Source organism: Aspergillus pseudoviridinutans (assembly GCF_018340605.1).
Source record: "Aspergillus pseudoviridinutans IFM 55266 DNA, scaffold_7, whole genome shotgun sequence".
NCBI classification, from domain to species: Eukaryota; Fungi; Ascomycota; class Eurotiomycetes; order Eurotiales; family Aspergillaceae; genus Aspergillus; species Aspergillus pseudoviridinutans.
The window spans coordinates 1540086-1567914 of NW_025091287.1; the positions used below are offsets into that span (position 1 = coordinate 1540086).

At 46.3% G+C, this 27829-nt stretch overlaps 5 protein-coding genes across 5 annotated transcripts; 3 read left to right on the plus strand and 2 right to left on the minus strand.

Moving 5' to 3' along the window:
• Nucleotides 1-165: 165 nt before the first annotated feature.
• Nucleotides 166-2472, minus strand: Asppvi_009843 (fungal specific transcription factor domain-containing protein; the record flags this gene model as incomplete). The annotated part of the gene is made up of 4 exons (XM_043305689.1): nt 166-1918; nt 1978-2058; nt 2127-2272; nt 2458-2472. 4 exons carry the CDS (start codon nt 2470-2472, stop codon nt 166-168), a joined length of 1995 nt encoding a protein of 664 aa, XP_043161624.1.
• Nucleotides 2473-3830: 1358 nt separating this feature from the next.
• Asppvi_009844 (uncharacterized protein) lies at nt 3831-4328 on the minus strand (the record flags this gene model as incomplete). The annotated part of the gene is made up of 1 exon (XM_043305690.1): nt 3831-4328. One exon carries the CDS (start codon nt 4326-4328, stop codon nt 3831-3833), a length of 498 nt encoding a protein of 165 aa, XP_043161625.1.
• Nucleotides 4329-7006: 2678 nt separating this feature from the next.
• Asppvi_009845 (uncharacterized protein) lies at nt 7007-10038 on the plus strand (the record flags this gene model as incomplete). The annotated part of the gene is made up of 8 exons (XM_043305691.1): nt 7007-7096; nt 7157-7556; nt 7608-7969; nt 8020-8686; nt 8738-8920; nt 8971-9154; nt 9212-9851; nt 9901-10038. 8 exons carry the CDS (start codon nt 7007-7009, stop codon nt 10036-10038), a joined length of 2664 nt encoding a protein of 887 aa, XP_043161626.1.
• A 606-nt stretch (nt 10039-10644) lies between these two features.
• Nucleotides 10645-12544, plus strand: Asppvi_009846 (Zn(II)2Cys6 transcription factor; the record flags this gene model as incomplete). The annotated part of the gene is made up of 6 exons (XM_043305692.1): nt 10645-10701; nt 10761-10784; nt 10844-11390; nt 11460-11776; nt 11845-12249; nt 12308-12544. 6 exons carry the CDS (start codon nt 10645-10647, stop codon nt 12542-12544), a joined length of 1587 nt encoding a protein of 528 aa, XP_043161627.1.
• Nucleotides 12545-22439: 9895 nt separating this feature from the next.
• Nucleotides 22440-23630, plus strand: Asppvi_009847 (uncharacterized protein; the record flags this gene model as incomplete). The annotated part of the gene is made up of 1 exon (XM_043305693.1): nt 22440-23630. The coding sequence occupies one exon, from the start codon at nt 22440-22442 to the stop codon at nt 23628-23630; it is 1191 nt and encodes a 396-aa protein (XP_043161628.1).
• Nucleotides 23631-27829: the final 4199 nt, after the last annotated feature.

Genomic DNA, 27829 nt, shown 5'->3' on the forward strand with positions numbered 1-27829 from the left:
TTGCACAACGTATGAAGTGGTCCAACGGCAGTCCTAAGAATCATTTCGCATCTCATACGCAAACACGCCTGACGAGAAGTACTCATTCACACCTATGATACAGACGGGGTGAGGATTACTGTCTGTGGGCCGAGATGTCGACTAGTCAAGGCACGCAGGTTAGAATCATAACTGCTCCGGCAAATAACCTCCAAAGAGCAACCAGTCCGCAGCATCAGGCATCGCCAATCCCAACTCATCAGTATTTGATATCGGCCACTCCGGTGGAAGATAATGCTCAAGAGAGTCTGTAGCCGGCCGATGCTCTTGAGCTCGTGGTCTTGGAAGATCAACCATTACCTCCCCTACTACATCATGTCCTGTCGATGAAGAATCATCACGAGGCAGCAGCACAGACACTCCTCCCATATGCTGGTCGCCTGCAGAACTGGAGGCATCGAATATAGATGCCTTAGCAAAGCCACAGGACGTACCAAAGTCAAGAATATCCCACATTAAACCCTCGTCCTCAGCAGACATGCGAGGTAGATCAGACGAGGCTGGCATACAGGGAAGAATGCCGGAGAACTCTTCCTGATTATCGTAGAGTGAACCATAGTTCTTGCGTCGTTCAGCAATTTTGTTTAACCGGTCGGCCTGAAGAAGCATTAGCACTGCTACAATAGCCAATTTGGGTTCACGCACCAAGACTCCCATGTTCCCCCAGTACGCAGATAAACCAGTCACGAATGCCACCAGCGTTTCGTAGTCATTCTTGGCCAGGCGGGCAACTTGCTGCTTTTTACTCTGAGTATGCTCCAACTGAATCGTGGCCGCAATCGCGCAGAGATACCCAATGAATGGGTCATAGAGCTTGAAGTCCACCTCGGCCATCTCCCGCACAAACCGGGCAATCCATCTGGAATGAATTACGGAGCTCTCGTATGATTTCTGCAGAAAGGTAGAAGGTATGTTCTGCCCGTACTGGCGAAGCTTACCCGTGATGACGAATGGGTGGTGCAGTAATGCCTGTACCGAATGGAAGAGAAATTGAACGCATAGCCAGGTGGACAAGTAGGCACGCGAGCCCCGCTCCTCGCGCGCCCGTCGGCAAAAATCAACATTCACGTAGCGGTGTGTATCCGCGAATTGCGTTTGGAATTGCATCCAGTCTGATTCTAGACCTGCCCATGTCGAGCCTGACTGCCATGGGGGGGTTCTATCCTGATCAGAAGGCTCGAAGACGTACTCTGTGAGCTTACCCCAGATAGAGGAAAGCCGGATGAGACACGCCAGAATCCCGTCATCTACCTTTTTTCCTAGTTTCCCAGGCCCATCGCACAGTCTACCACATGAGGTTGAGCATCCATGGGTTGTCCCAGACGCATTCGGAGAAGGAAAGGGTAATGTGAAATGCTTGTCGCTCAGGCAGATTGAATAGGTCCGGGAGGCGTTGTAATTGCGGTCAAGCATGAAAAACGCCCATGTAATGCGCTTCCAGTCTTCTTGATCAGCTCTAGTCTCAATCGAGGTATAGCCATCGCTTCTGTTCAGCCCGGCTGACTGTAGCGCTCGAAGTGCAAGGGCGACACTATTGTAACCTCGATCTGACCGACCATCAGAGAGATCTAGTTGCGCCATCAGGAACGTGCCCTGCAGAAAAGGTAGACACAGGTTGCCTGTTCTATACTGATTGGCCAGAATGTTCCAAGCCGTATTAGTACAATCAGCTGTATTTGGCGCATATGACCGCGAGTCCTCAGAAAATTTGCTGGCCAGACGAGAGGTGAGGGCGACGAGAGGAAACATGACCGCTGAAGGCAATTTTTCCGCGTCTTTCATCAGCTTATCTCTCGAGAAGACACAATATGGCTGGTCATAAAAGTGATCCAGGTAAATCTCTACCTGAGATCTGATGTATTCCGGTTGAAATGGGGCACTTAAATCCATCATTTACGCAGTTCATCGCAATGGGAATGAAAATCACCAAATACATACCATGGCATCCTTTCTCCTGAACTAGGATTGTCTGTTCTTTCAGATGCTCTATCCACGGCACTGCTTGTCGGCAACCTCTCTCTAGTCGAAATAACATCAGCATGATTGAAGCTGATGATGAGATGCGTTTGAGCTTGCGGAGAACGTACTGGAGAAGTGTCGCCATCGCATCCAGCCTCTGTTCGATACGCTGGAACTGCTGAGCATTTGGCGCATTTCCTGGTAGCGCGTCATCTGGCGTGCGCGGCTGGTTGAGCCCTAAGGGAGCTCCCAGTGCTGCGCCATTGGCTGCCCGCTGCGCGTTGTATGAACAGCGCTGACCAAGTCTCCGACATAGTGAGCAAGTCGGCTTCTCGCCTGGACAACGAGCCTTTTTTCGACTTGACGCAGATATTGCAAGTTAGTTGCCTGCTTTATGATTGACGGAATCACGTGGGTAGGTGTCAACGGCCAAAATCGCCCCTTATTAGATGTACGTACCGACATGGTCCGCATGCCTGACGTGTACGTTGTACTGATACTTTATGGACAGTACGGTTGTCATTTGCGGCATTCATTACGAATGGAATTTACAGTGGAAGGTCAGATTGTCGTCAATAGAGAGGAAATTTGAAGAGCCACCATGGAAGCAAATCACGGGCTACTATTATCGGAGCACGTGAGCAGACGCCTTGGCCAATCAACGTCCTCCATATTTTAACTATCAATTGAGTAATCACAGACATGATGTTCAGATAAATTGTCTTGGGAAACACCTAAAAGTAAATATGAATTGGGCTCGGTACCCTGTTAGCTCATAGGACTGAGGTGCTCTGCCATCACCATCACTGCATAGCCAGAGATTTCCTTACTCGTATAACATGCTTGTATAAATGTGATTATGTGGCTGCGGCCCCCTAGCTCTCACACGACTCACGGCTGCCCTGACCTTTACCCCAAAAGCTGGACAGGGTTAAATGCCACGAGTGCATACGCGAAAAAGACATCTGATCATGAATACACAGTAGTCGAAATCTGTTCTTCTCTCTCATCATTGCCAGTTTGTACTTGTATTATGATTGTCAGTTAGCTGTTGTCAGTCCTTTAGCCTCGTACTAAAGAAATCCTTTACCTTTTCTTAAGATTAAGAAAGTCTAAGATACTAGTAACTAATATATTTATTTAGAAGATTTTATAGCTACACTTAAAAGACATATACATCTAACTCAAGTTAGTAGAGTTAGGGGTGGGTTGGGTTCGGATGGGTAGAGCTACTAGAGCCTAGTTGGGCCCAACCCGGAGCGGGTTCGGGTCCTAGACCTTAGAATGCGCACCAACACCTGAACCCGCGCGGGTTGGTGCGGGTTACCCGCTAATGGACCCGAACCATGGGCTGTCAGTCTATCTAGGGAGGCGGTCGCCCTAGATATTGATTTAATATCTATAGGGTCGAATAGGTGATGGTTGAAAATCATTCATAAACCATGGTAGTTATTACAGGGTAGCACTTTACATATATATCTCCACACCACACCAATTTCATGCCAATCTTTGATAGAAATAATTATCCCTTATATCTCACTAACCACCACGCCACGTACCCTCATGAGTCATATCCGCCGAATTTCCGTCGCTCTAGACCTCCAATGCTCAAATACAAGGAGCAGAAAGTAAGTCTTGGTCCCTTTGTGTGACGAAGGGGTCTTCTGGTAATGCTGACCAAGAATAGCAGGACGGATCACTGGCTAACAGTTATAGCACATCCAGTCAAGAAAGTAAAACACGACAATATTCCCTTCAGAAAACTCAACGCAATCAATGCCTACAGTGGATATGCCTAGCACCGTATCTCCCCGGCAACCTCCTCTCAGGATTCAGACAACGAACGCGGAGACAACAAGACACAACAAGGCAAGGGAAGATTTGACTCCGAATGTGCTCTTAGTGAAGCGCATAGCACTGTTCTCATCTGCGGCCGTCGCTCGTGGTGGTGAGGTGGAAGATACAGAACTCTTCCTTGTGGTTGAGGTTGAGTTTGATGTAGCGGAGTGACCCGTGGGCTTAGGATAAGATATCGCCGTAGCTGTAGCGTTCGTTTCACCATAGCACCAGACATCCTCCCACTCTATACCGGCATTGTAGAGGCAATTGATAAGGTCTTGAACTGATTGGTCAACTGCGAGGGCGTACAGGGCGCAGTCGTTGTAGTACGGGCGAACTCCAGCAGGTTCTGCGCACCTGTCGAAAACAGACCTGTAACTGTCGGTATTCGGAACACCACAAGCAGCGTCGTTGACGGGGAGCTCATATTGTTCTGGTCCCGTGCAGGCACCTGAAATGGGTGCCATACCTGTAGCCGTTGCGGATGCCATGTGGACGTTTCAAAGGGCGAGAAGATGAGGAAAGGACAGCAATTTAAGTATTTTCTGTTGGCTTGAATGAGTTTATTTCGGAAGAACGGCGCCACTCCGGTTCAAAGCGCGAAGAATCCGGCCTTATTATATGCCCGTGACGCCTTGAGGACATTGGTATCGGGTTAGTAGCTAAATTTAGTCGGCCTACCAGACCGACCTCCCTTGGTAGCAGTTCCGAAAGTGGTCCTCCGTAGTCAATATTAGGGTCTCCTTATTTGTTTCTTTTCCTTCTTTTTTCTTTCTCTTTTGAGGGGGGGCTGTCGGTTTGAGGCTTCAGCCAGCCTCGTTTGAATGGTTTAAAATGCCCAATGTGACAGACAGAACTCGAAGGCTTAGAAAGGTACTTATATCATTTCTTTAGCTGTTTGAGAGAAAAGGGACGGATGAATGTTGCTAACTCTGAAGCTCTGATGCTAGTTGTCGGCAACTTGCGACGTGCTCCAGCGTCTGACTGACTGAATGACGAAGATACACAACATTTTAGATGATTTGAGAGAGGGTTTCTGCAGTACACGCCTAACGTAGCTCAACTAATCAACCTTATTCAGTCCATGTCTTAAATCATCCTTTCAGCACATTCGCTTCGAAGATCCAAATTCGAGAGGCATCGGCCTTGTGGATCAGGGCTCAGGATGTATACCGGAAATTCTGCTTCTAAAATTCTCGTCTGCGCCTGTAGATAAATACCAAAGATCAGCTAAGCTTCAGCGATGCCTTGAGGTGCGTCTTGCCTTTGGCAGATCAAACCGAAATCCAAGTCGTATTTCAAGTTTATAACTGCGGCTGATATTGCAAGTCTCAAATATCGGTGTCAGCGTGTAAGGGATCCGGTGGTTTGTCCAAAGGCCGTTATGGACTCCTAGCCTTGATTGAACTGATGTGTCTCCACGAGACACCAGTTGCCATACATTTGTTACCGTTTGGATGACTTTCCAATGCTTCCTGGTCTCAAAATTGGCCTGTGCCCGTATGTTGGTCGTTTCGATGATCATTGATTGGAAGTCATTCAGAAATACGTCGCATTGCGTTGCCCTTCTCTTTGTTATATAGACCTCGAGCGGAATCGGCTGGCCTAGAAAAAGAAAGCCCCCGTTTGCGAGTTTGATGTCAACTTGGTAGGCGGCAGAGTTGGGTATTTCGACATCTTTTCTACCGATGTCAACCAAGCGTCGCTGCATAGTGAGACTATGATCAGGAGGAGGACAGAAGGAAGAGACAGGATAGAAGTATATTTTCTGACTCTAGGTCCGAAAATACTTAGTGATGACTCGTAGTGCGGGAGTTGTCATGCGACGGGGAACACTCAACTGTTGTTAAGGGCGCGTTCATAAAACCACCCCTGTTAATTGATACATTTACAGAGTATGCAATTTCTTCAGCGGTCACTCCGTTTCCCATAGAGGGAGGAAGTCTTCGCAATAAGTGAAAGCTTTTTCTGTTGCGTGGCCGGGTATTTTCACAGCTTTCCGGGGCCTCACCTTCGTCCATGCCCTCCTTGTAGCATTCAGACACTTGAGGAAACTAAAGATTCCGTAAATGATCAGTGATTCAGCGCCGATATAAGGCAAAGGACACGGTAGGACMAGCTACCCTTATGGAGAATGGAAACGTGTGCACTCCCTTGCGCAATGTCTTATACCGTGAAGTTGAGCCCTTGAAGGCGGCTAAAGGCGGAAAAACTTGTTCAGTTCTCTGTAGCAACTGCGATACGTCAGAGTTAAAAGCCATGATCGAATCTGAATGCATACATGGTGGGATTCAGTGCGATTTTTCAACGTCAACCTTGTCGTGGCTGAGCCAGAAAGTGTGACGTTTATGGTTGTTATATCCATTGATGACTCGCACAGGAGATTAATGCGACCAGAGACACAATCCAGATTTGTATAGGTAGGCTCTGGTTTATCCAGCTGTATCTCGATCTCCGCTCGCGAAGGCGAGGTCAGGAGTTGCTCTAATCGGGACAACATAAGGAGTTACACAGATCAACTGAGTTTACTCCCAATATAAAAAGGGGACTTAGGTTACTCGGATGAGCTGTAATAGGAGTCGGATAAGAGTAGGTATTCAACTCAATGAATTCGCACCCAAGTGGAATTTGATATCAGAAAAGTAATATCGGGCGGTCGCTTGCAAACCGGAAGAAGAAGGTAAACTATCTAGCAATATGGAGGCTGATATAACGGCCGCATATTGTAGGCTATACTTACGATACTAGGCCAGCCGAACCCAAACCCTCGGACGCTGGAGATCAGCTCGCCACCTGAGTTGATCTTGATGAAACTAGATTCGAATATCAAGCGAGGAGTTTCGGACGAACTCCGGTTATAAATATCGGATTTGACGGCCAAGATTTACTTCCAGGTAGGCTTAACATCTGGCGCCCGCAATTGGTTCGGCATAAGAGTGGGTCTGCGGTGTCCACCTGGGCAATCAATCAGTTCAGAAGTATAGGGGCCCAGCTGAGAATATGCGGGTCTGTGAATTCGAATTGTMAGAAATGAACGAGTCTGCAATGTAAGATATATTATCTATAACTTACGGGAGATTATCTACGACTCTGGGCAGTCTCTCACTTAAACCCCTCCACCACCCCAACCCGGGGGGACGATTTCGATTCATCAGAACTATATTAGGTCATGGAGAACTACTGGACAGATCTGGCATCTGAGCCTACTGAGTTCGACGGCTTGTACACACCGTCGTCTCGCGATAGCTATCCTGAGACGGTGAGTCCTCTCCAGAGACCTCATCCGATGCAGTCCTAACGACTAGGCGTGCAATACCAGCGCCAGTCCAACCTGGGGAAGCTAGGTCAGAAGGAAATGCATGCGCCACGAGCCTCTTTCCCAGACCCTTATTCCAATCCTACCGAAAATTTTGTCAGCCATCCTCCGAGCTGGGAGGGTCCTGAACAAGGATTAGGCCCGGGAGCGCGACTTAGGGAGGGATTTCGCTCAGCGCCCTATTGCACTGAACAGAACTCCTTTGTGGCTTCATCATCGTCGCAGAAACGTCAAACCAGCGCTGCAAGCACTCTGCGTCGTTTACCAACACGCAAAATCAAATTGGTCCAAGGGTCTGTGCTTAGCGTGGACTATCCGGTCCCAAGTGCAATTCGCAACTCCATTGAGCCTAAATATCGCGATGGCGGGGATGTCAGTGTGGAGGAATTTACACACCTACGATGTAAGTGAAGAGAATGCCGCGAGGCTACAGTATATCCGTCTAATCGTTTAGATACGGCTGCCACATGTGATCCGGACGACTTCACCCTCCGCAATGGATATAATCTCCGGACAGCAATGTACAACCGACATACAGAGTTGCTTATTGCTATAACATATTATAATGAGGACAAAGTGCTCACGGCGCGGACGCTACATGGGGTGATCCAGAATATTCGGGAAATTGTCAACCTCAAGAAGACTGAATTCTGGAATAAAGGAGGACCTGCGTGGCAGAAGATTGTGGTTTGTCTCATATTTGATGGTATAAATCCCTGTGATAAGGACACACTCGATTCTCTGGCAACCATTGGTATTTACCAGGATGGGATAATGAAACGGGATGTGGATGGGAGAGAGACTGTCGCCCATATTGTTTGTATTCCCTATTATGATCCTGAAGGCCCACTTCTAATATTCAACAGTTTGAATATACAACCCAGTTATCGGTCACTCCATCACAGCAACTAGTTCGCCCCCAAGGTAAAGACGACCCGACGAACCTACCTCCGGTACAGATGGTCTTCTGCCTCAAGCACGCAAATAGCAAAAAGATCAATTCCCACCGATGGCTATTCAAAGCCTTTGGGCGCATCCTTAATCCCCACATTTGTATTTTGATCGATGCAGGCACGAAACCGGGCCCTAAATCCCTCCTTGCATTATGGGAGGCGTTTTACAATAACCACGACCTGGGTGGAGCATGCGGGGAGATTCATGCTTTGCTTGGTCCACGATGGGAGAAACTGGTAAATCCCTTAGTTGCGGCCCAGAATTTTGAATACAAGATCTCCAATATTCTCGATAAGCCACTCGAAAGTGCCTTCGGCTATGTCAGCGTCCTTCCAGGGGCATTCTCTGCCTACCGGTACCGAGCTATAATGGGTCGGCCGTTGGAACAGTATTTTCACGGTGACCATACCCTTTCCAAGAGACTCGGCAAGAAACGGATTGAGGGGATGAATATATTCAAAAAGAACATGTTCCTGGCTGAAGACCGCATCTTATGCTTCGAGCTAGTTGCAAAGGCGGGTCACAAATGGACTTTAACGTACGTGAAAACATCGAAGGGGGAGACCGATGTCCCTGAAGGTGAGAAAGATGAAACCCGGAAGGATACGACCGCATCTGACCTTTCTACAGGCCCTGCTGAATTTCTGGGCCAAAGACGGCGATGGCTCAATGGCTCCTTCGCTGCGAGCTTGTACTCTATCATGCACTTTAACCGCATCTATAAGAGCGACCATAGCATCATACGACTGCTGTTCCTCCACATGCAGTTGGCCTACAATGTTTGCCAGCTCATTATGACATGGTTTGCACTTGGTATCTTCGCCTCTTTGTTTACCCACATGCAAAAAACTAACAGGCTTTAGCTGCGTATTGGTTGACCACCTCTGTTATCATGGATATTGTGGGAACACCGAGCGCTACAAACAAAAACAAGGGTTGGCCGTTCGGCAACGACGCATCGCCAATTATAAATAATGTAATCAAGCTCACGTATATGGTGTTCCTTCTCCAGCAGTTCTTTCTCGCACTAGGGAACCGGCCGAAGGGGTAGGTGCTCCAAGTCGTTTCCAGGAAGGTCCGTCTCGTTTACACATCTGATGTTAGGTCTAAAGCCCCGTATCTGCTAGCATTCGTCTATTTTGCAATCATTCAGATGTATATCCTCGTTCTATCCTTCTATCTTGTGGCATCGGCATTCACTGGAGACAGTTTCGATCTCGATGTCGGTAACGGAGTTGGAGGCTTCGTCGGGTCCTTTTTCACCTCGACCAGCGGGCTCGTCTTACTCGCGTTGGCGTCGACCTATGGAATCTATTTTATATCCAGCATTCTCTACCTCGACCCCTGGCATATGCTAACCTCTTCCTGGGCATATTTCCTGGGAATGCCCGCGTCTATAAACATCCTGATGGTCTATGCCTTCTGCAACTGGCACGATGTCTCGTGGGGTACGAAGGGATCGGACAAAGCGGACTCCCTTCCATCTGCACAGACGAAGCAGGCAGACTCCATGACCAGCTTTGTAGAAGAAGTAGAGAAATCCCAAGCAGACATAGATACCGAGTTTCAACACACCGTGCACCGCGCACTTACGCCATACCGGCCACCTGAGGAGAAAGAGGAGCCGAGTTTGGAAGACTCGTACAAGACTTTCCGAACTAATCTCGTACTTGTTTGGACCCTGAGCAATGGCTTATTGGCGTTGTTCATCAACAATGCTGGGGTACAGAATTTATGTCTTACTGTGAGTTTGCCAGTTTTACACTTGCACTTGATGCTAACTCGCTGTCTAGACTACATCAACTAACCGCACAGCATGGTACTTCAAAGTAATCCTGCTCACCACGTCTGCTCTGTCGATTTTCCGGTTTGTGGGCGCTCTGTGGTTTCTTGGAAAGGCTGGGCTTATGTGTTGCATTTCACGGCGGTAGACGTTTTTCTGTATGACACGCTTAGTGTTCAAAAATTTCTTATGATCTTCAAATCTTTTTGTTTCTCTTTTCCCCATATAATATTTTTGCCGGTTTCTGCCACTGGTCCTAATATCGTTGGACCCATGCCAAGATTGCGACGGGATCCAAGCGAGTTCCTGCGTATGTACACACTTCTCGTTTCTGGTGGCAACATTTTCAGGGCAAACAAGAGAATATTAGTGTTCTATTAGTACCCTGTAGGGCTGTGCAGTGTCTAAGGTTGATGCCCGTCCAATTCCTAAAATATCCACGAACCACAAAGAGCGCTTCTCTTTGCCAAGCTGAAACAGCGGAGTTGCCGAATTTCACCCTGAGACCCATTTCGGTCAGTTTTTTGACTAATAAAAAAGCGTAAATTTCTCATGGCAACCAACTCTGCTTTAGTGACCCGCAATTTTTTCAAATAGTTGAGACTGGAAATGTCCGGCAGTCCTTTGATTGCAATGCTATTATTGTTCCGTTGAATATACAGTGACTGCCTCCATTACCATAACAAGAAGGGACCATTCTCTTTTCGCCTTTTTTCGGGCCGGCTGCCCCTCCCTTAATAGTTGGGTGTGAAGCATGGAAAGCGCGTTAGGTGAGCAGCGGGCATTGCAGCCTTACCAGTTATCCTCTGCGGTGAGATATCGTATCTTGTTGCCATGGAGCAATATATCTGTCTAACCGTTTCTCCACAGTGCGACGCATGCCACTCTCGAAAGGTGTGAACTTCCAGACAGATTCCGCACCTTGTTCCCCGTAGTAGCTGACACTGCTCTAGGTTCGCTGCGATAGGGATTATCCTTGCGGAAACTGCCAGGACCAGGGGACCGCCTGCACCCACCATCGAAGAAGGCGGCGTCTGCCGAAGAGACCAGCGCATCCGACGAAGAGAAAGGCCAAGGTAAGCCATGAGGACCGAAATTCTTCCGAGGCATTTTTCGAAGCTTGCGATTCCCTGCAAGGACCAGCCGCAGAGGAACTGGGAGACTTTGGTGTCGGTGGTGTTCTGTGTGAAACGAATTTCAACTTGCCCGGCCAGGTTTTGGAACAGCACGTGCTCTGGGGTTCAAACATGATGAACGACTTTCGTAGTTGGATGTCGGTAATCCCACTCACCGATGCTCAGTTAGGGAATCAACGTCAACTGGAATGCCTTGGAGGTCTTGCCTGGACTAAGCAGCACGCTATTGAATCCGCCCTGTATGTTGCGCGACAAGCTTTAAATCGTGTGGAGGCGTTGGAAAATCTCCTTGCCGACGGCAGTAATGCAGGAGAAATCTGCGACGACGTGCCTTCGGTGGAGTTCCTTGCCTGGATAGTAAAAGGTACTTTCTGCGCCCCTCCCTGTGTTATAAATAAATATGCGGGAGACTAATATCTCTAATACTGAATAGACGTGGGTAGTGACAGGTTTGGATCGTATGTATTGGATTACTTCAAACACATATCCCTGTCGACTCTGAAGCGCATGGAGCTGTCCTTGATCAACAACGATGCATCATCCTCTGACTCCATCCTTTTCACGGTCTGCGTCAATGCCGTGGCTTGCAAGTTTCTTACTACAGTGTTGATGGCCGATGACCATGGCGAGCTCTCCAGAGAGATCCGCACAAAGGCATTTCGGTACCGAACTTCGGCTCAGAGAGCACTGAAGAATATTCGCTTGTTAACTGCACCCTCCCTTGCTCTCCTACAAGCCCTTCTATGTGGGGTAAGTTAACCTGACAATTCAAGCTTGTATTCCCCCTTCTTACGCCTACGTAGATATTTTTGCATCAGCGCTCCGGTGACACGCAGCTCTGCAGTGAGCTGACACGGACTGCCTGTAGGGTTTGTGTTGATCTCTGTCTCCCTGATGCAGTAAATCGACAGCAAGCCAGTGAAGAAGAGTACTACTGCGTTATGTGGTGCTACATGCTGGACAGAAGCTATGCCTGGAAACTCGGGAGATCTCGATATTTTCCTGACGTCAATTTAGAAGCTAACAAGCGGGATTCGTTGCTGAACAATATTCCAGTCTCCGATCTTCTTCAGGTCTACATGAATCTTGCTCAAGTGCAGGATTCTATAATCCCTTTTCTCGGAAACCTCCCTTCTTCGCACGGGGAGGATTTTCCTTCATTCTACCTGCTACGCGAGCAGCTGATCCCTCAAATGGAAGATATTCGAAGTAAAATAGAGCAGGTAAGTCATGGCTTCCTTAGCACGGAGCATACACCCTAACCTGATTGACTTGCTGGAGATTGCTTTGCCTTCTCCGAAGTGGAGGGGTCTAGATGTACACAGTGAAGTCGCGGCGCTGAACTTCGCCTATCATTCTGTCATGACAACCATTCTCCATTTATCTCAAGTAGTCCCGAATCAGCATCCGGAAGCTGGGAAACTATATCTTCAGTCTGCCCGGCAGGAACTATCAGCTCTAATATCTATGTGCCGCTCAAACGACAATGAGAACACTGCAGCTTTTTTGCATTGGTGAGCAAACCGTCTTCCCATTCTTTTCTTGATCAGCTGCTAACGGGTTTCGAGGACCCTACTGTACTGGCCGCTAACGGCTTGCTTCGTTGTATTTTGCAACGCTGTTACTACATCTGATCTGGGTGATTTTACCCTCTTAAAAACAGCAGCAAATTGCTTGTTCCCAAGTAGCGCCATCAGTCGGCCCGTTGCAACTCTGCAGCGATTCTTCCAAGAATTAGTCTCTCTTTCGCAGGCCTCCTTCACCGAATCAACTTCTGTAGCGTTTTCAGACGAAAGGGCGGTCCAGCTGCGGCCAGCGCAACTGGAGGGAACTACTTCCCAAGGCATCACGGCGGCGCGGACTTGCACAAACTCGGGAGATGTTTGGGACGAGGATATTATTCKGAGTACAAGCAATCATAATATAGATTCATCAGCTATGATGCTGCATGATATCTTTTCCCCTGGAGACTTAAAGATGGTTCTAGAGGCATCGGCTGATCTGTGGAGTTTTAGTTCTCTGTGAAGGGTGAACTGAGAATCGATATGCCTCACAATAAGAACATGGATGGACTTGTGCAATAAAATCTTTCTTCTGTGAAGCACTTTGCAGGCATCGGCAGTTGGGGTCGGCACTCCAGGGGGAAGACCAGACTGGAGATCACATCCAATGCGTTGTGCCAGGCATTTTTGACGGAGGACCTAGTGCTGAGTCGCTGACAGAGGTAATTTAGCGTTAAATTGAGTTCGCCGGGTCGATCCCGCAAACCATGATAGCCTTAACAGTAAAGTAAGCGAACTGCCCACAAGCTCAAGTCTTTAAATCATTGTAGGCAAAAAAGCCATTCCTCTTTAATGCAGTACCATCTATCGCCGTTTACCAGAGCAATACTGGACAAGATGTAGCACCAAGTGAATAAGAAAGAAAGGGAAAATCACTGCACTAGTCTCCCTGACCATTTAAATGAAAAGTGGCCTCCACCGTGGCCTGTGAGAGTAGTTTAGTTTCGAAAATCAACACTTGGAGTCGGTGCCAGGGAAAAGAATAAATCGGTCCGTAGCGCATTTATTAATGAAGAATCTACGGCCTTGCCTCTCGTTTATAGTTATCCACAACATCATCCCACCTATCCTGGGCGTATACAGAGCGCTCTTTGTCGTCCCGGAAATTCCCAGATCAATCATCTTGCGGTTCTATGCGAGCGTCAAGCAGGGCAAGAAGGTGACGGAAATAGCACAGACTCACATTAACTACTGCAATGACCTTTTCGACCTTGTCTAGGGAGACAGAATATGCAACCTGCTCTTCTTCATAGCCATGTGTCGGAAGGCCTACACAGAGAGTGTGATCAATCTCGTCAAATTCCTCCCCACCATGGTATATAGAAACGCCGTGGATCCCGTTTTCATCTTTGATGAACACGATCCCACGTATCAATTCCTTAGTACCCGAGAATTTGAGTCGTCTCGTCTCTGGCTATTCAATCCGGTCACTCCACTCGCACTGTACCCTCTTGTCACTGCTGCAACTGACTGCAAGAGCAGCTCATTACCGAGATATAACCCAGCCATAAGATACTACTCGTACATACGACCATAGGGTGTGGAAAACAGGGCTTCCCGTCCGCTCAGCCGTACTTAAGCTAGTATTATCAACGCGGCCAGAAGTTATATGCGCCTTTAAAGGCCTGCTGCTTTACAGGTGAGAGATACTAAACCACAGGGTGAGTGTAGGTAAGTAAAGGTAAGCTGAGCAATGCTATCCAACAGCATGGGTGAGCATGGGTGATCAGTGGGTGACAAAGTGATGCTATAGTAACTAGACTCCCTATCACCAGTTATTAGTACCTCCATCGCCAGCTTAAATATGAGGGCCCCCTCTCTGCCTAACTATTATCTCCTTTTCTATCTACAAGTAGTTTTTTTGTGATTATTTTCTTTTAGTTTTTCCTCCTATCCTTCCACAGCATATCACGTGATATATTTTTTAAGTGATTTTAATCTAAGGAGAAAAGTGGAGGAGCTCTATAAATTTACTAACTTATAAGGATTTATAATAAGTACTAGGAAAAATAAAAAAGTAAACTAAATAAAAATGGCTATAAGAAAAGGGCTCTAGCTACCAATAACAGATATGGCTATTTAGTTAAGTTTTGGAAATTATATAAATAAATACTCATTTATTGCCTTAACTTTGTGCACAGTTGCTGACAGCATATAGATGGATGCTTTCTCAAAATGAACTCTCCGCCTACCTAATCTGGTTAGTATGTATCTAATTTTTCGATACCATACTAGCAGTCAATATATATTTCTAGTATTAATTGCTAAAGAATCTAGTATAAGGAAATTTCAATATAAGGAAGCAAAAGTGGCTGTCTCTAATAGATGCTTATATCAGTGGTTTACTGTAGGATGAGTTGTGGTGCTTGCCTCGCTCACCTGCTGCTTCGGTATGGAGTATTTCTATTGCACTAACTTGTGTAAAGACAAGCTTGAAATGAATGAGTAGATCCATGACTATTAAAAAATGACACATGTGGATACAGTGAGGCGTAAGTCCATTCACAGTGCAACAAGGCAATCGTTGAAGGGCAATTGCTCCATGGAAGGTCTATGTGTGGACCTCGAATTGACTGATGGAGCACTACTCGGGTTGCAGCAATAATAACAACAACACCTCTACCTAGTCAGAACTGCACACTCTCCTTCCCATGGCCTAAACATCAAGAGAACATATAGCGCGCTCAAGATGTCCGCTACTAAAAGGGTTGATGACGACCGAAATGTAGATTAAGCAGAACACACTGGTCTTGACCGATGTCAACCGGCTTTGCTCGTTAATACCGAGTCTTACCTCGGTACATTAGCAGAGCGCGAATTCAAATCCCTGCTACACTTGAAATTAGTTTTTCTCTAAGGTTACATCGCATGAGACCCTAGAAGTGGGACGCATAGCTGGACAGATTTGCCCATTTCACATTTGTATATTGCACATTTTTGTTCTTTTCTGGACGGTATACTTCTTAATGGGATCCTGAGGGAAAGTAGTTCATCTAGAAGGTTGTAAATAGTTGATACTTGAGAATACATATATTGTAATATTCATTCCTCTATCTCGCATTAAACATCTAAAGAGGTTTATGACTCCTATTATGATCTCGTGCCCTCAATGCATGCTTAATTGGCGCCATGGCCATCCATTGGTCGATACTAGGTTAGGTGTCATCAAACATCGTATGACTGTTGATATTCCCTGTCAAACAAGAGGCAGACTTCAGGTAGCAATCACTAAAGTGGAACAAGCGCCGCAATAGCGCCGGGGAAACCCCCTTTGACTGGAGACATCCTGGTGGGCGTCCAGTCGGATCTAAACCTGCTGAAATCTAGTCAATTCCCTTGCTTGATAGGAATTGGTAAACCGTTGACATAGTCGATGTAACATAAAAAGAGGTTCTTGAACCAACAATGAACTCTTTGTCTATAAAAGGAGAGTTCTCACATCCTCTCAACTCAAGGGACAACACCACAAATCTTCAAGCAATGCCAGACTGGTACGGTCGTTTACTTGAATTGACTCGTCTCTGTTGCTTATTTGGTCTTGTTTTTTTCAACGGATACAATTACTATGTTCTTCCTGCGGAGTACAGTGATCGGGACTCTGTGTTGCTTTGGAACTTCCGTGCTGGCCTCTTCCTGGCCTTCATCTATCCAGGGGCAACCGCTGCCAGACAAATGGTTTCAAATGAACCTCGATCAACTGGAGACCAACCTAAGCGAAACTGAGTTCAATTCCAGCCTACTTTGACTGCCACTCGCCGCATTGCTCCTCATTGCCCTTCTGAGTATTGGGAAGGATGGGACGGGGATTTCTATTGCCATATGTACTTTATCCGTGGTAGCATTCATCATCTGTTCTTTGATAGATCACCGCACCATGACCAAGACAAACAACAATGTACCCAGTTTCGCCTATCCTAAATTAGAAAGAAAAGCGTTCAAGACCACTCTTGTTCAGAGAAGCTCTTTATTCAGGACAGATTCCTATGCATAAGTACCCTGCTTATCTGCTTGCTTAGCGATGCTCGTCCAAGCATGGCGCACCATGGTTCTTAGACTTCCATGTATCCCTATACTCAGTCGACTTTGCGCCTCGGGATCTCTCGGCCATAATTGCAACTTTAGCTCCGACTGCTTCAAGTGTGGAGGTACCAATCATGATTAAGATGACCGAACCTTCGACAGGGATCAGGTTAAAATCCCCCAGCCATTGAGATAACTAGGCCTCGGATGGGAAGAAATAATATTTAGTGACGCACAGATTTCCAGTCTCCAGTCCATTGCTACTCGAGCTAGGCTGATACTGTATTTCTAAGGTATTTAAGATACCATGGTGCATATATAAGCACTAAATTTGGAGCCAAGGGGAAGCGGTGACTATTTAGCCAGGTTTTATAACCTATTATAGTTAGTGCTAATACTTACTTGGAATGTACTGTTTATGGTTAGATATTAAATATATGATGCTTTGTGGCTATCTATTATTATTATAGGCAGTGATTTGATGCAAACAGTCATAAGCTAGGAGGAGAACTTCATGCTTGCTATAACCCACAGCATCTGTCATCTATAATGTGAATAAGGGCCTGCTGCTTATTATGTCGTCAATAAGCTTGTAGTGCGATAGGTAAAGATGGCCCCTGCCCCTTTTAAGGGTCCATACTGGACTAAGGCACCTGAATCTTCCGAGCTGTGGCTTACAGCGATGGACGAGATTGGAATGCTTTCAGTGTGGAAGTGGGCTGTTTGCTCGGCATATTCCTTTATGGATTGGCTGGTAGATAAAATTTGAATATTTATTCTGCCGCAGACTGAGGGCATAATAGAGGGAGGTGTATAGCCTGAGGATACAGGGCATTGGGACAGTCACTGACGAGGTTCGTTGGCAGTAGTGCCCCGGGAAGTCCATGCCCAAGGCAGACTCTGCTGCACCTACCTGCTGAGGAGTTAGTAGCGCCGGAAGATTGATCTAACGAAGTGGTACAGTTTTCAGGATCTGTAATCGTGAGTATAGCTCTCCATGTGGAGTAATTCCCCGCCTCAAGTCAAGCAGCAGCGACTGCCCGAGAAATGACCGTCGCGAGAGTTATCCCATTGCCCCCACAAGCTGGTGGCCAAGTCTGATGAGCTGGTACTACTTCCTTGGGTTCGGTGAACAATTTCCAAGTCAAGAGCATGCGTTGGAGTTTGTTCATTTTCACTATTTCTGAGCCTTCCAGATATCTATTTCATTCTCAATGTGAAACAAACCCCGTGGACATAGAAGGGGTCATTCGCATGAGTGACTTAGCGTTATGTGAAACTTAAGTAAACATTTCACTGGCTCACTGATCTGCTCTGCTCTTCCCTCCTCTACTCCTTGGTGGCAGCCCAACGAATCCTGTTTTATGAGTAGGAGTCACCTCACCCTCATCACCATATACTGATATGGCGTCGCCATTTTGCCTTCTCCGGGATGAATAGGACTCTCCATGATGCTGGGGGCTGTCTTTTCCCTGGTCACGTCTGCCACAGGATGGATTAGGAAAATCAGGTGAACGTCGCCTGGCGCATGGGCGGGGACCAAGTTTTGGTGGCCCAAAAGGTGGCATTTGCATGTATGCACCTTCCCTTTCTCGGTTGTCATCTTGCTCATGCATTCTTTCCTCAAAGCTTTCTTTATCTTGGTTTTCAAGTTCCGCTACATTTGAAAGGAACGAATGGGACGGTGACAGGGGTGAAACATGTTGCTGAGAATAACTATTAGTATCGCGGGGATGGTCATGACTGTTATACTATACTCACAGGAGGTTCTGACCTAGTCCTTCTTCGCCGAACTTTCCGTCTTGGCGATGATCTCACCTCAGCTTGTGGCTCTACGACGGATGCCTGATCTCTACCACTGTGATGAGGAGGCGTTGAGGGTGGCGTTGTCAGCGAAGACTGGACTGACACTGGCGAGGTTGATGGTGACCCAGAATTAAGAGTGGATGTGCTATCAGGGGGCTTGTTCCGATCTAGACGAGGGATCTCTTCTTTCAAAATCTGTAATACTTCCTGGGCAAAAGAAGTCGGCATGAAGCCGTGGTTTGGTGAGATACTGTGCTGCATAAGGAGCTCCTCCTGTACATGTTGAGCGTGCGCGAGCTTGTTGAATTCGATACCCAGCATCTTTTGGGAAGACTTTCTGGCAAAATGCATGATTAGAAGAGGACTCGATGTCAGCTGTTAGTCTGAACAATGAGGGGATCTCACAGTTGCGCCAGGATTGGATTAGATCTGTCTTTTTGGTAGGCCTGGTAGAGCATCTGAGTATTCACCAGGATTCCGATTGTTCTCATTGATTTTTCCAAAACCTTCATATCCTGGAAGAGAGGGGGTACAACCTTCGTACTCTTCCTAAACCATTCATACTGTGCGATCCACTTATCAGTCACATTGACAGGATCATTATTTATCAGAAACCAGAAGATTTTTGTGATGTCCTCAAGCTTTGTGATTATTTGTTTTGATTCCATTTCAACTCCTCTTATGAGCTTTCGATGTCGTTTAAACATTGGGGCTAGCTCTTCAATTCCCTCTGCCTCTTTCATTGTATCGCGGAAAAATTCATAGGTTCTGGCCACTGTTTTCGTTCTTCTGATCACTTTGTCGAGATCATGCTTTGCATGACGAATTCCCTTGTATATTCTTCTCATGTGTCTAGCAACTTTGAGGAGGTCACTTGCGATTGTATAGGTAACCCCCGCTATTGCAAGAGCATCTGCCATTATTTCCAAACAGTACTCGCGTGGAGCTGCGCAAAGACAAGGAAGGTGTAGAGATCACTGGGAAATGTTTAGAAAATAAGTTGGACCACGGAAACAACTGAGTTAAGAGGCGGGGATTGTGGGGATTTATCTTCACGCCCATATATCAACCAGGCTGTGCCAACAAATAGTGGAAGGCCATCATAGAATAAGAAAGAAAGAGGAAGAGACTTTAAACAAATTCAGCCTCATTTTTGAACTAACTATGGAATGAAATGCAGTTGCTCAGCCCATACACTTTGCAGGCATCGCCTCGTCGCACATATCCTGCCCATCAGAAAACGCCTAAATATCCAGGTTGAGACGCACAGACGAAGAGACTACAGATGCATAGGTATGCCTACATATTTTCTCCACCTATATCGAGAAATGGTGGCCACTGACTGCATATAGAGGCTGAAAGAAAAGCATACCCCGCTTCGCCTCATTTCACACACCTAAGAAACAAGGCTGGCTACTCAGTAGACCAGATTTTACGTGCCATGATGGACAAATTAATATAAACTACCAAGGATACGCCGCCGCGTCTCCTAAAAGCATGGAAGGGTTGTTCTTATCAAGCATTCATTGGTCAGCCTCATGCAGCTTAGTGCAGGTTGCTTAACTAACACCACATAGAGATCATGAGAACGCATTGTCTCCAAGGCGCTTAAATAGAGTGATGCAAGCTTTAAGTAGCTTTTAGGCCTCCGTGTACTTGCTTAGACTCCATAACTAAAGCCAATTAATTACCTATATAATAGAAACCCCGGTAAAGCACACCCTATGATCCATCTCTGCTATTCTTTAGTCTTTATCAGTCACTCCAGTGGGAGATAGGGCACTATAGCAGCTACCCTCTGAGCATCAGCAAGGTTGCAAGTAAGGAGCTAGAGTTGATGGCCATTATTAACTGCACTGTGGCTGGATGAATTGCCGCTATAGCAGAATGGCTATTTCAGACTGACTGTTAGTCTGTTACCATCAGCATCTTATCTCACAGGGTATCTTACTATATGCCACTCCAAGGGACACTGATATTTATAGCTATAAATTCTTTTTAATCCTGATACTGATTTCATGAAGGGCTCTGGATTAATAGTAAGACATACTATATAAAGAGATTATTAACTTTACTCTATATATAAGTAATTAAGTTATTATTAACAGTCCTCGGCAGCTGGCTTCCATAGGACTCTTCCTAGGCTAGTCTATTTACTACTAAGTTTTAGCCTTCTTAATAAACACTCTAATAAATATTAGACTTACCCTATGCTGTGTAGCTAGAATCCTCAGAGCCATTATCCTTGCGTAGCCTAAGATTAAGTGGAAGTTACTAGAGACTGCTACTCATATTTTAACTCATAGATATTAATAATAATTCATGAATAGTCTTATTTATTATCCGAGCTGAAAACTACTTAGAAATATATGGATGAGAATGTGAGGTTGACCTTACTAGATGTAAAGTTATAGTATGAACAGAAAAATAGTAATTCAAAGTATGTGCCGCTGTGATATCTGCAGTTATTAGGGTGACCTGGATGAAGAGCGCTATTACAGGGTAATTATGCTCTAGACAATCTAGTAACTGTATCAGGCGCAGAGAACATGGTTGCCATACTAATTTGGGTGACCAGAGGGCCTCTTATATATAGAATCTAGATCCACTCTAGACTCCATATCCTATCTTACATCTATATCTACTCTATCTAGAGTCTATGGATTATCCTTCTTGTTCTTCTTCTTCTTATTATTATTATACATGAGTTCCTGGACGAAGCGAAAATCGTCACGGCCTTGGAGGCAAAGAGCTCAAGATAAAATGTCTCATCCAGCAAATGGATCCGGACTCCTCCAAGCTATGCATAGTAAGAAAAGAAGGACCCCGAACAAACAAATTGTGGAAGGCGCAATGGAAGCATGGTGTGATGAAACGGAGGCCACATGGGTGAGGAAAGTGGTCATCTCACCTGGGTTATTCACTGACTTCTCAGCGTTTCTTGAACCTAAAGTTCTCTTCATCTAACCCAAGTAGCATTTTGTGGGAATGCGTCGAGAAATCTCATTTCTAAATGCCCCGGCAAAAGCCCTCTATGACCACGTATGATCATCTCGTCTTGGTCACCGTTTTTGCATTCATTCCCATCTTTAATCGTCGGCTATCCGGTCAGTCTCATCGTCGTTACAACATGCAGGGTGCAGGGCCATCATGATGAGATTGGAGATTTGGTGACCTCATCAACCCAGGCACCATACCGGTTATGTTTGACCGAGAATCCCCAGGCGAATAAGCTATCATACCCCCAAAAACCCCTGTGATGTAGCTCTCTATACAAGGGTAGATTAATAAACAAATTTTGAGGCATTTCCATGTAAAGCAAGGACAATGCCTTGACCATGTTTCTGTGGCACCGGGAAAAGAAAATTTGTCAAATTAGGGCTCTGACTTGTCAGAATCCTTTTCCTGCAACCTGAGATCAGCTTCCCTAAACTGTCTGCAGGGCTCCGTGTGCTCTCTCGCTTTAGTGGGTGGTCACATGATCAATACGAAATGAATAAACTTAATTGACCCTTTCACCTAGGGCGTGACTGTGTAACAAGGTGGTGGAATGGTTGGTTAGAACCGCATATTGGCTCTCCATCTCGTATTTGTCCTCAGCACACATAAAAGCAAAAATTTTCCACATAAACGGACACTTCTCTGGCATATGGTGCAATTCAAAACACCAAATGGCTCACCTCTCTAATCTACCCACGGAAGTCCTGTATCTGATGCTGGCACAATGTGACTCTACCACACTTCATTCCCTCTCGCTTGTGTCCAGACCCTTCCACCATCTGTCCAATCGATTCCTCTACTCCAACATCGACTGGATATATCACCACGACGAACGACAACCGCGATACCCACCTCTTACTCTCCTCCTGCGCACCCTCCTAGCGCATCCAGAGCTGGCTMTACTCATCAAGCGAGTCCATCTAGACAACCACGACTTGGCGGACATGGAAGATCACTTGGAAGACATGGTACCGGGATCGTTAGACCTCCAAACCATCGATGCAGCAATGGATTTGATAAACAAAATGGGGTTCCCGCAGAAAGATCGGTGGTATACGGCGCTGAGCGAAGGGAGTGTTGACGCCGTGATAGCCTTGATCCTTTCCCAGCTTGAGAATTTGGAGACGTTGAAATTGGCACTGTGTCTGGTGGATGATTCCTTGTTCGTGGGAATGGTATTGAAGCATTTGATTATGGTACGTGGGGGAGGAAGTTTCAGCAGTTTGAGATGCGTAAAATTTGGCGACAACGTTAATGGCTACGATATTCTGGATATTCAGGCGAATATTGACCAGATTCTCCCATGCTTCTTCCTTCCGTCCTTGGAGGAACTGATAGTGACTATCCATGAGCCCGACCTCAGCTCATGGCGCAAGCTCAAAGAAGAGCTGCACCAGAAGCAGCAGTCTCAGTCACTCACAACGCTCCGCCTCTACCGGTGCGACATCGACCCGAAGCATGTGGAGAAACTGGTGATGTTAGCACCAAGACTCAAAGTACTACACTGTGGTTTCCTCCGTCACATCTCGGCATCTGAATACTCAGAAGAGACTGATTTCGCCCATCTCTGTTCCGCTCTACTACCCGCCGTAGATACCCTTGAGGAACTAACTATTGACATGCGATGGACTGAAAAAAACTGCGATGTCTTCTCGATGCCGCTCAGTTCAGCAGGGAGAGTTCCCATGGGCTCGCTGCAGCAGTTTCACGTCCTCAAGCGCCTGGACATACCGACTGAATTACTGCTGGGTAATCTTAATCGCTCGGGGCATTCGCACAAACGACTATCTGACCTCCTGCCCCCGAGTCTTCAATCTCTATGCTTGGTAGACAACACAGTGACTTGGGAATCGATTTCTGACCGGCATAGCCCAAACTCAACCAAAAATTCTATGCAAGCGAGCATCGATGCACTCGCTGAATATCTAAGAGATCGTGCACAGCACGCGCCCTTTCTGCGGGACGTCGTCCTTAACTATGAAGGCAGGCCGTGGGAAGGGCACAGCCTGCTCGATCCAACGTATATCGGCAATATTGCGCGTCCAACACAACCGCAGCTGCTGCGCAGAATTGCGGAGGCAAGTGGTGTTGCCATGTGTGTATTTTACACGAAACGGATCAAACCGGGGGTTTCGACGCGGGCGTCAATTATCGTGTATGATCCTGAGAACCCGGATGCAGAGCCTATTGAGTGTGGGCCGTCGTCTGTGCTCTAGGCATTATTCTGTATTAGGCGGGTCATGCCTCTGTGACTGCTTATATTGACGAACCTGAGGAATGTGAGAAAAGGGGGAGACTAAAGCTTTGTATCCAGTTGTCCTTCTCTTCTTATAATAACAGACGCGCATCATCTGGAGCAGTCCCTCCCCCCACTTGGTGCAGTCAGGATGAGCTACCGGAGGCTTCCCTCGCGCTGCGCGCCTCACTCCATTTGATTCGCATTCATCAGTTTTGTGGGGAACCTGCGTACTCTCCGCATGGTGTTGGGTCGGGGCACCGTGCCTGCTTGTGTCCATATCTATCTCGGACAGTTCCAGCACCGGATCGGCCTCTCCCGGCGGTAGGAGACCTCACAGAACACTGCTTCCCCGCGGATCTGTATGATCCTCTGGTTTAATAAGGGCTGAGCATCCTGCTCTCCAGATAGGTATACAGCCATCAACTGTAAGCTTTCGTGCCGCTCAGCCAGCGGACCATTTTGGGCATCCGCGCTTCATTTCCATCAGAGACGTGTCGACAAAGTCGCCCTGTCAAGAGTCGTCGTTCAAAGACCGCTTTTCCGGGAAACACTGCTCCACTGAACCAGGGCTGTTGGCAGTACATTCTCCCACGCTTTGCTTTCTCGCAGTGTTTTAACATTCTCTTCGCTATGCTGAAGATTTTACTGGCGCCCTTAAGCAGGGGCTTTACTTCAACCTTGGCGCTTTCAATAGTCAGATATGACTTCTCGGACCCGCGTGGAGCCTTTCAAATTTCCGTCGTTTCCAATGATGCTCTACGCCCTTCAGCCACAATCGCTGGCCCAATTAGCACTACTAGCTCTTGTGCTATGATACACCAAAGATGTGGATGTAACAGTGCCCTGCTCCTACCTGTGCATGGATCCATGCTGGGCTGGTGCTTGGATTTGTCATGGCTGCGCGGAGAGACTGGAGCCCTTCAGGATTTTCCGCACGAACATTTGCAAGCGAAGCCTTGGTCAGAAGCGACGCAACAGTTTGTTTCACTTCAGCCAACTCTCAATGCACATCAGCCAAAGCCCCTCACAGTCCCCTTTCTAATCTCGCAATATCTTCGTGTTGCTCATTTTCTCACGCACAGCTCATTGCAGAGCTCAGTGGTTTGCGCATGCAACCTCATAGCTTCCACATGTTTAGGCTTAATGTCTGGCTGGAGATTCTTTATTGAAATTCTCACTCTTTATGAGTGGGTCCAAAATCATCTGCAATGCCCTGCAATCAATATTCTCCTGAGAAGGTGACCATCTCCGGGGTGTGTCAGATCTCTAGTAAAAGGGGTAACTGTGAGTGATTTGGCTGTTAATAAGTATGTGGCCTGTTCCCTCCAGATATTTGATAATTGCCTTGTCGGCCTCCTTCATATGCTGCCCTGCAAAATCCTGGACTTCCTTGGTGAAGCAACCATGGGGGTTAACTGGGTTTAGGGGTTGATGGGTCTTGTTGATAACACTATGGTTGATGGCGACCTGGTAATCATCCTCACTGAAAGCAGGGGCTTGGTGAATAACACCTACTCTGCCCTTAGCTGTGATATAGGTATTATTTAGTATATAGAATCTATAGTCCTTGAATTTATTATAGTAATAGTTAAAGAGAGGTTTATACTTCCAGCCAAGCATAGCAGAACCCTTGATATAATTAATAATCTTAAACTTAGCTTTCTTTAGGTCCTTATAGATTATGTGAAGCAAAGATTCTAGAAGGATATAGTTCCTTTTAGTGGCCTTATTATAGATCTTTATGTACTCAAAGTCTAGGTGGGCGTAGAGACTGATGTGGGAGGGAAGGGTCCAGGGGATGGTAGTCTAAGTAAGTAAGTAGGTTCCAGGGTTGTCTAAAAGGGGGAAAGTAATAATGATAGTGGGATCTTATACATCCTTGTAGTTTTGTTGAGCCTTAAAGTTACTGAGGGGGTATTTAAAGCTGTTGAATATGGCATCATATGGTAGCCCTGGTAGACCAGGCCCTTGTTGAACAGCTGCTTGAAGACCCACCTTTTACAGAAGGCGTCAGCAACTTTGTTATGCAATATAAGTGATCAATAAATAGGCAATCATACCAGATAGACTCTATGAAGCTTGTGTGCATTGTCTATATGCTAATTGAGAAAGTGTTTGTTAGTGATATGACTAGCTAGGATCATGCGACACCATTCAGACCCAAAGCATACCTTGTAGTTGTTGTCAAAATCAATCCAGCAACCTAAGTGCTCAATTATCTGACGCCATTCAGCAGTAAATTGTATAATAATAGCCTAGCACTCCTCATTGTACTTTGTAATTCTGAGCTTCTTAACAGCCTCCAGGCTGGACATGCTAAGCTTCTTGTTGATCTTATATTTGATGGGGACACCATGCATATCCTAGCTAAATTAGTGCTCAACATAATAACCCTTTATTACCCAATATCTAGGAATGATATCCTTGATTATAGAAGCCAGCAGGTGGCCATAGTAAGGAAGACTAGTAGGGGAAGGCGGGCTGTTATAGAAAGTGTATGGCTTCTTACCTTAAGAGAGCTTGACTTAGCATTGGAAGGCATTAATCTCCCTCTACTGCTTGAGGATGAGCTCCTCCTCAGCAGGAAAATCAATAGACATGGCGCTTGAAGCTGGTTGGCAACATTGGCTTTCCAACGGGGACGAGAAGCAGATAAATAGAGAAGTGACTCACTCCCACCACCACATTTTTGCCTGTGCTCTCGGCGTCTTGCAGGCCGGCTTACCCCTTGGGTCAAAGTTGGCTCCCAAAGGGGGCTAGTCGCGCCCTTTGCGTTGGGTGGATATGTTATTTTAAACAGTGACTCATTTATAGATTAGGTTCTAGCCACCACGTTTTCGCCGCGCTGATCTGGCACCCCGCCCTCACCTCAACCAAAAACTTTCTGGGCACACTGACCTGAAATGACAGGGTTTAGGCCTTATTGCCTTGATGTCACTTGAAAAAGCAGGCAATCCATCACCGTGAATTATTGAAGTCCCATCATTTCGTGTGCCTATAATGTTCAAGTCGGCTCAGCTTGCAATGCATGTATGATGGTGGCTGTTACTCACTTCAACCGTCATTTGAGAAAAAGATGCAGGGTCTAGTGCTTGTGGATTTTCTGCTCCCCAGCTCCGAAGGCGTAATACTCACTCTGGGCCTGCATCTAGGGAGGGAACTATAGAGGCTGTAACCTTCCTGTTAAAAGCATGTGCGTCCCTGCGAAATGTAATTTGAGTGGAAAACCTTGTGCATAAGCTAATATCGCGAGGGAATGCTATTTTGGTCAGACCTTTAAGGACTAAGTGTTTTCCACTTGACTGTTTGCTAATGACCACTCGCTGAGGCAGACTAATATATTCGCTAATGTTGCAAGCAAAAGTTTATTAATTTTCTCCAATAATGCTGGGTCTGTAAGCAAAGGGCTCTTTGCCCACTTTTTTGGGATCTTTATGTCTTCTTCAGCTGAAAAGGAAGGACCGGCGGTTGGGTTAGTTAACTAAGTATATCTGCAGATAAGATAACTCCTGTTTGTGGTGGGGTCTGGACTAAAATAGTGAAATAGTAGACAGCTGCTTCTTATAACTTGGTTGAAAATCTGAACATTTATAAATTGGTAAAAGAGATCCACATTCACTAGAAGGAACATTTTCATGGTTATATCTTGAAGTTACACCAAGAATGTGAACACTCTCATTGAAGATGCCTTGAAAGCAAGGATGTAATATACTTGAGACTCCTTTGTGCGAATATAAGGGGTAACTCTCTAACTATCCTTCGGTGGATATAATAGGTAAATCCCTCCATACCAGGAACACTCCTAAGAGGAAAGCTGTAGGTACCCCTTAAATAATACTGGTAGCTGTAAATGAATTACAAGGCGCACCATTGTTCAGTACAGCACTAGAATCTGATGAGGGATTGCACTAGGAAAATAGAGCATCAGAAAGCTAGTTAGGAAAGGCAAATGTTATAATTGAAGAAGAGAGGATTTAGGTTCCTGAAAAGCAGGGGAGGAAGGACTATCTTTTACATCAAAATGTAATAGCTTTAAGTGGATTCTAAAATGCAAGAATACTCCCAGAAGGTGCAAGCCGGCATGCTCAGATAGGCTGGAGAAAGGTATTAGGCCAAAAGCAATTATCCAGCTCACATGATTTGAAGAGCTCCAAAGATAAGCTTAAACATTTTCTG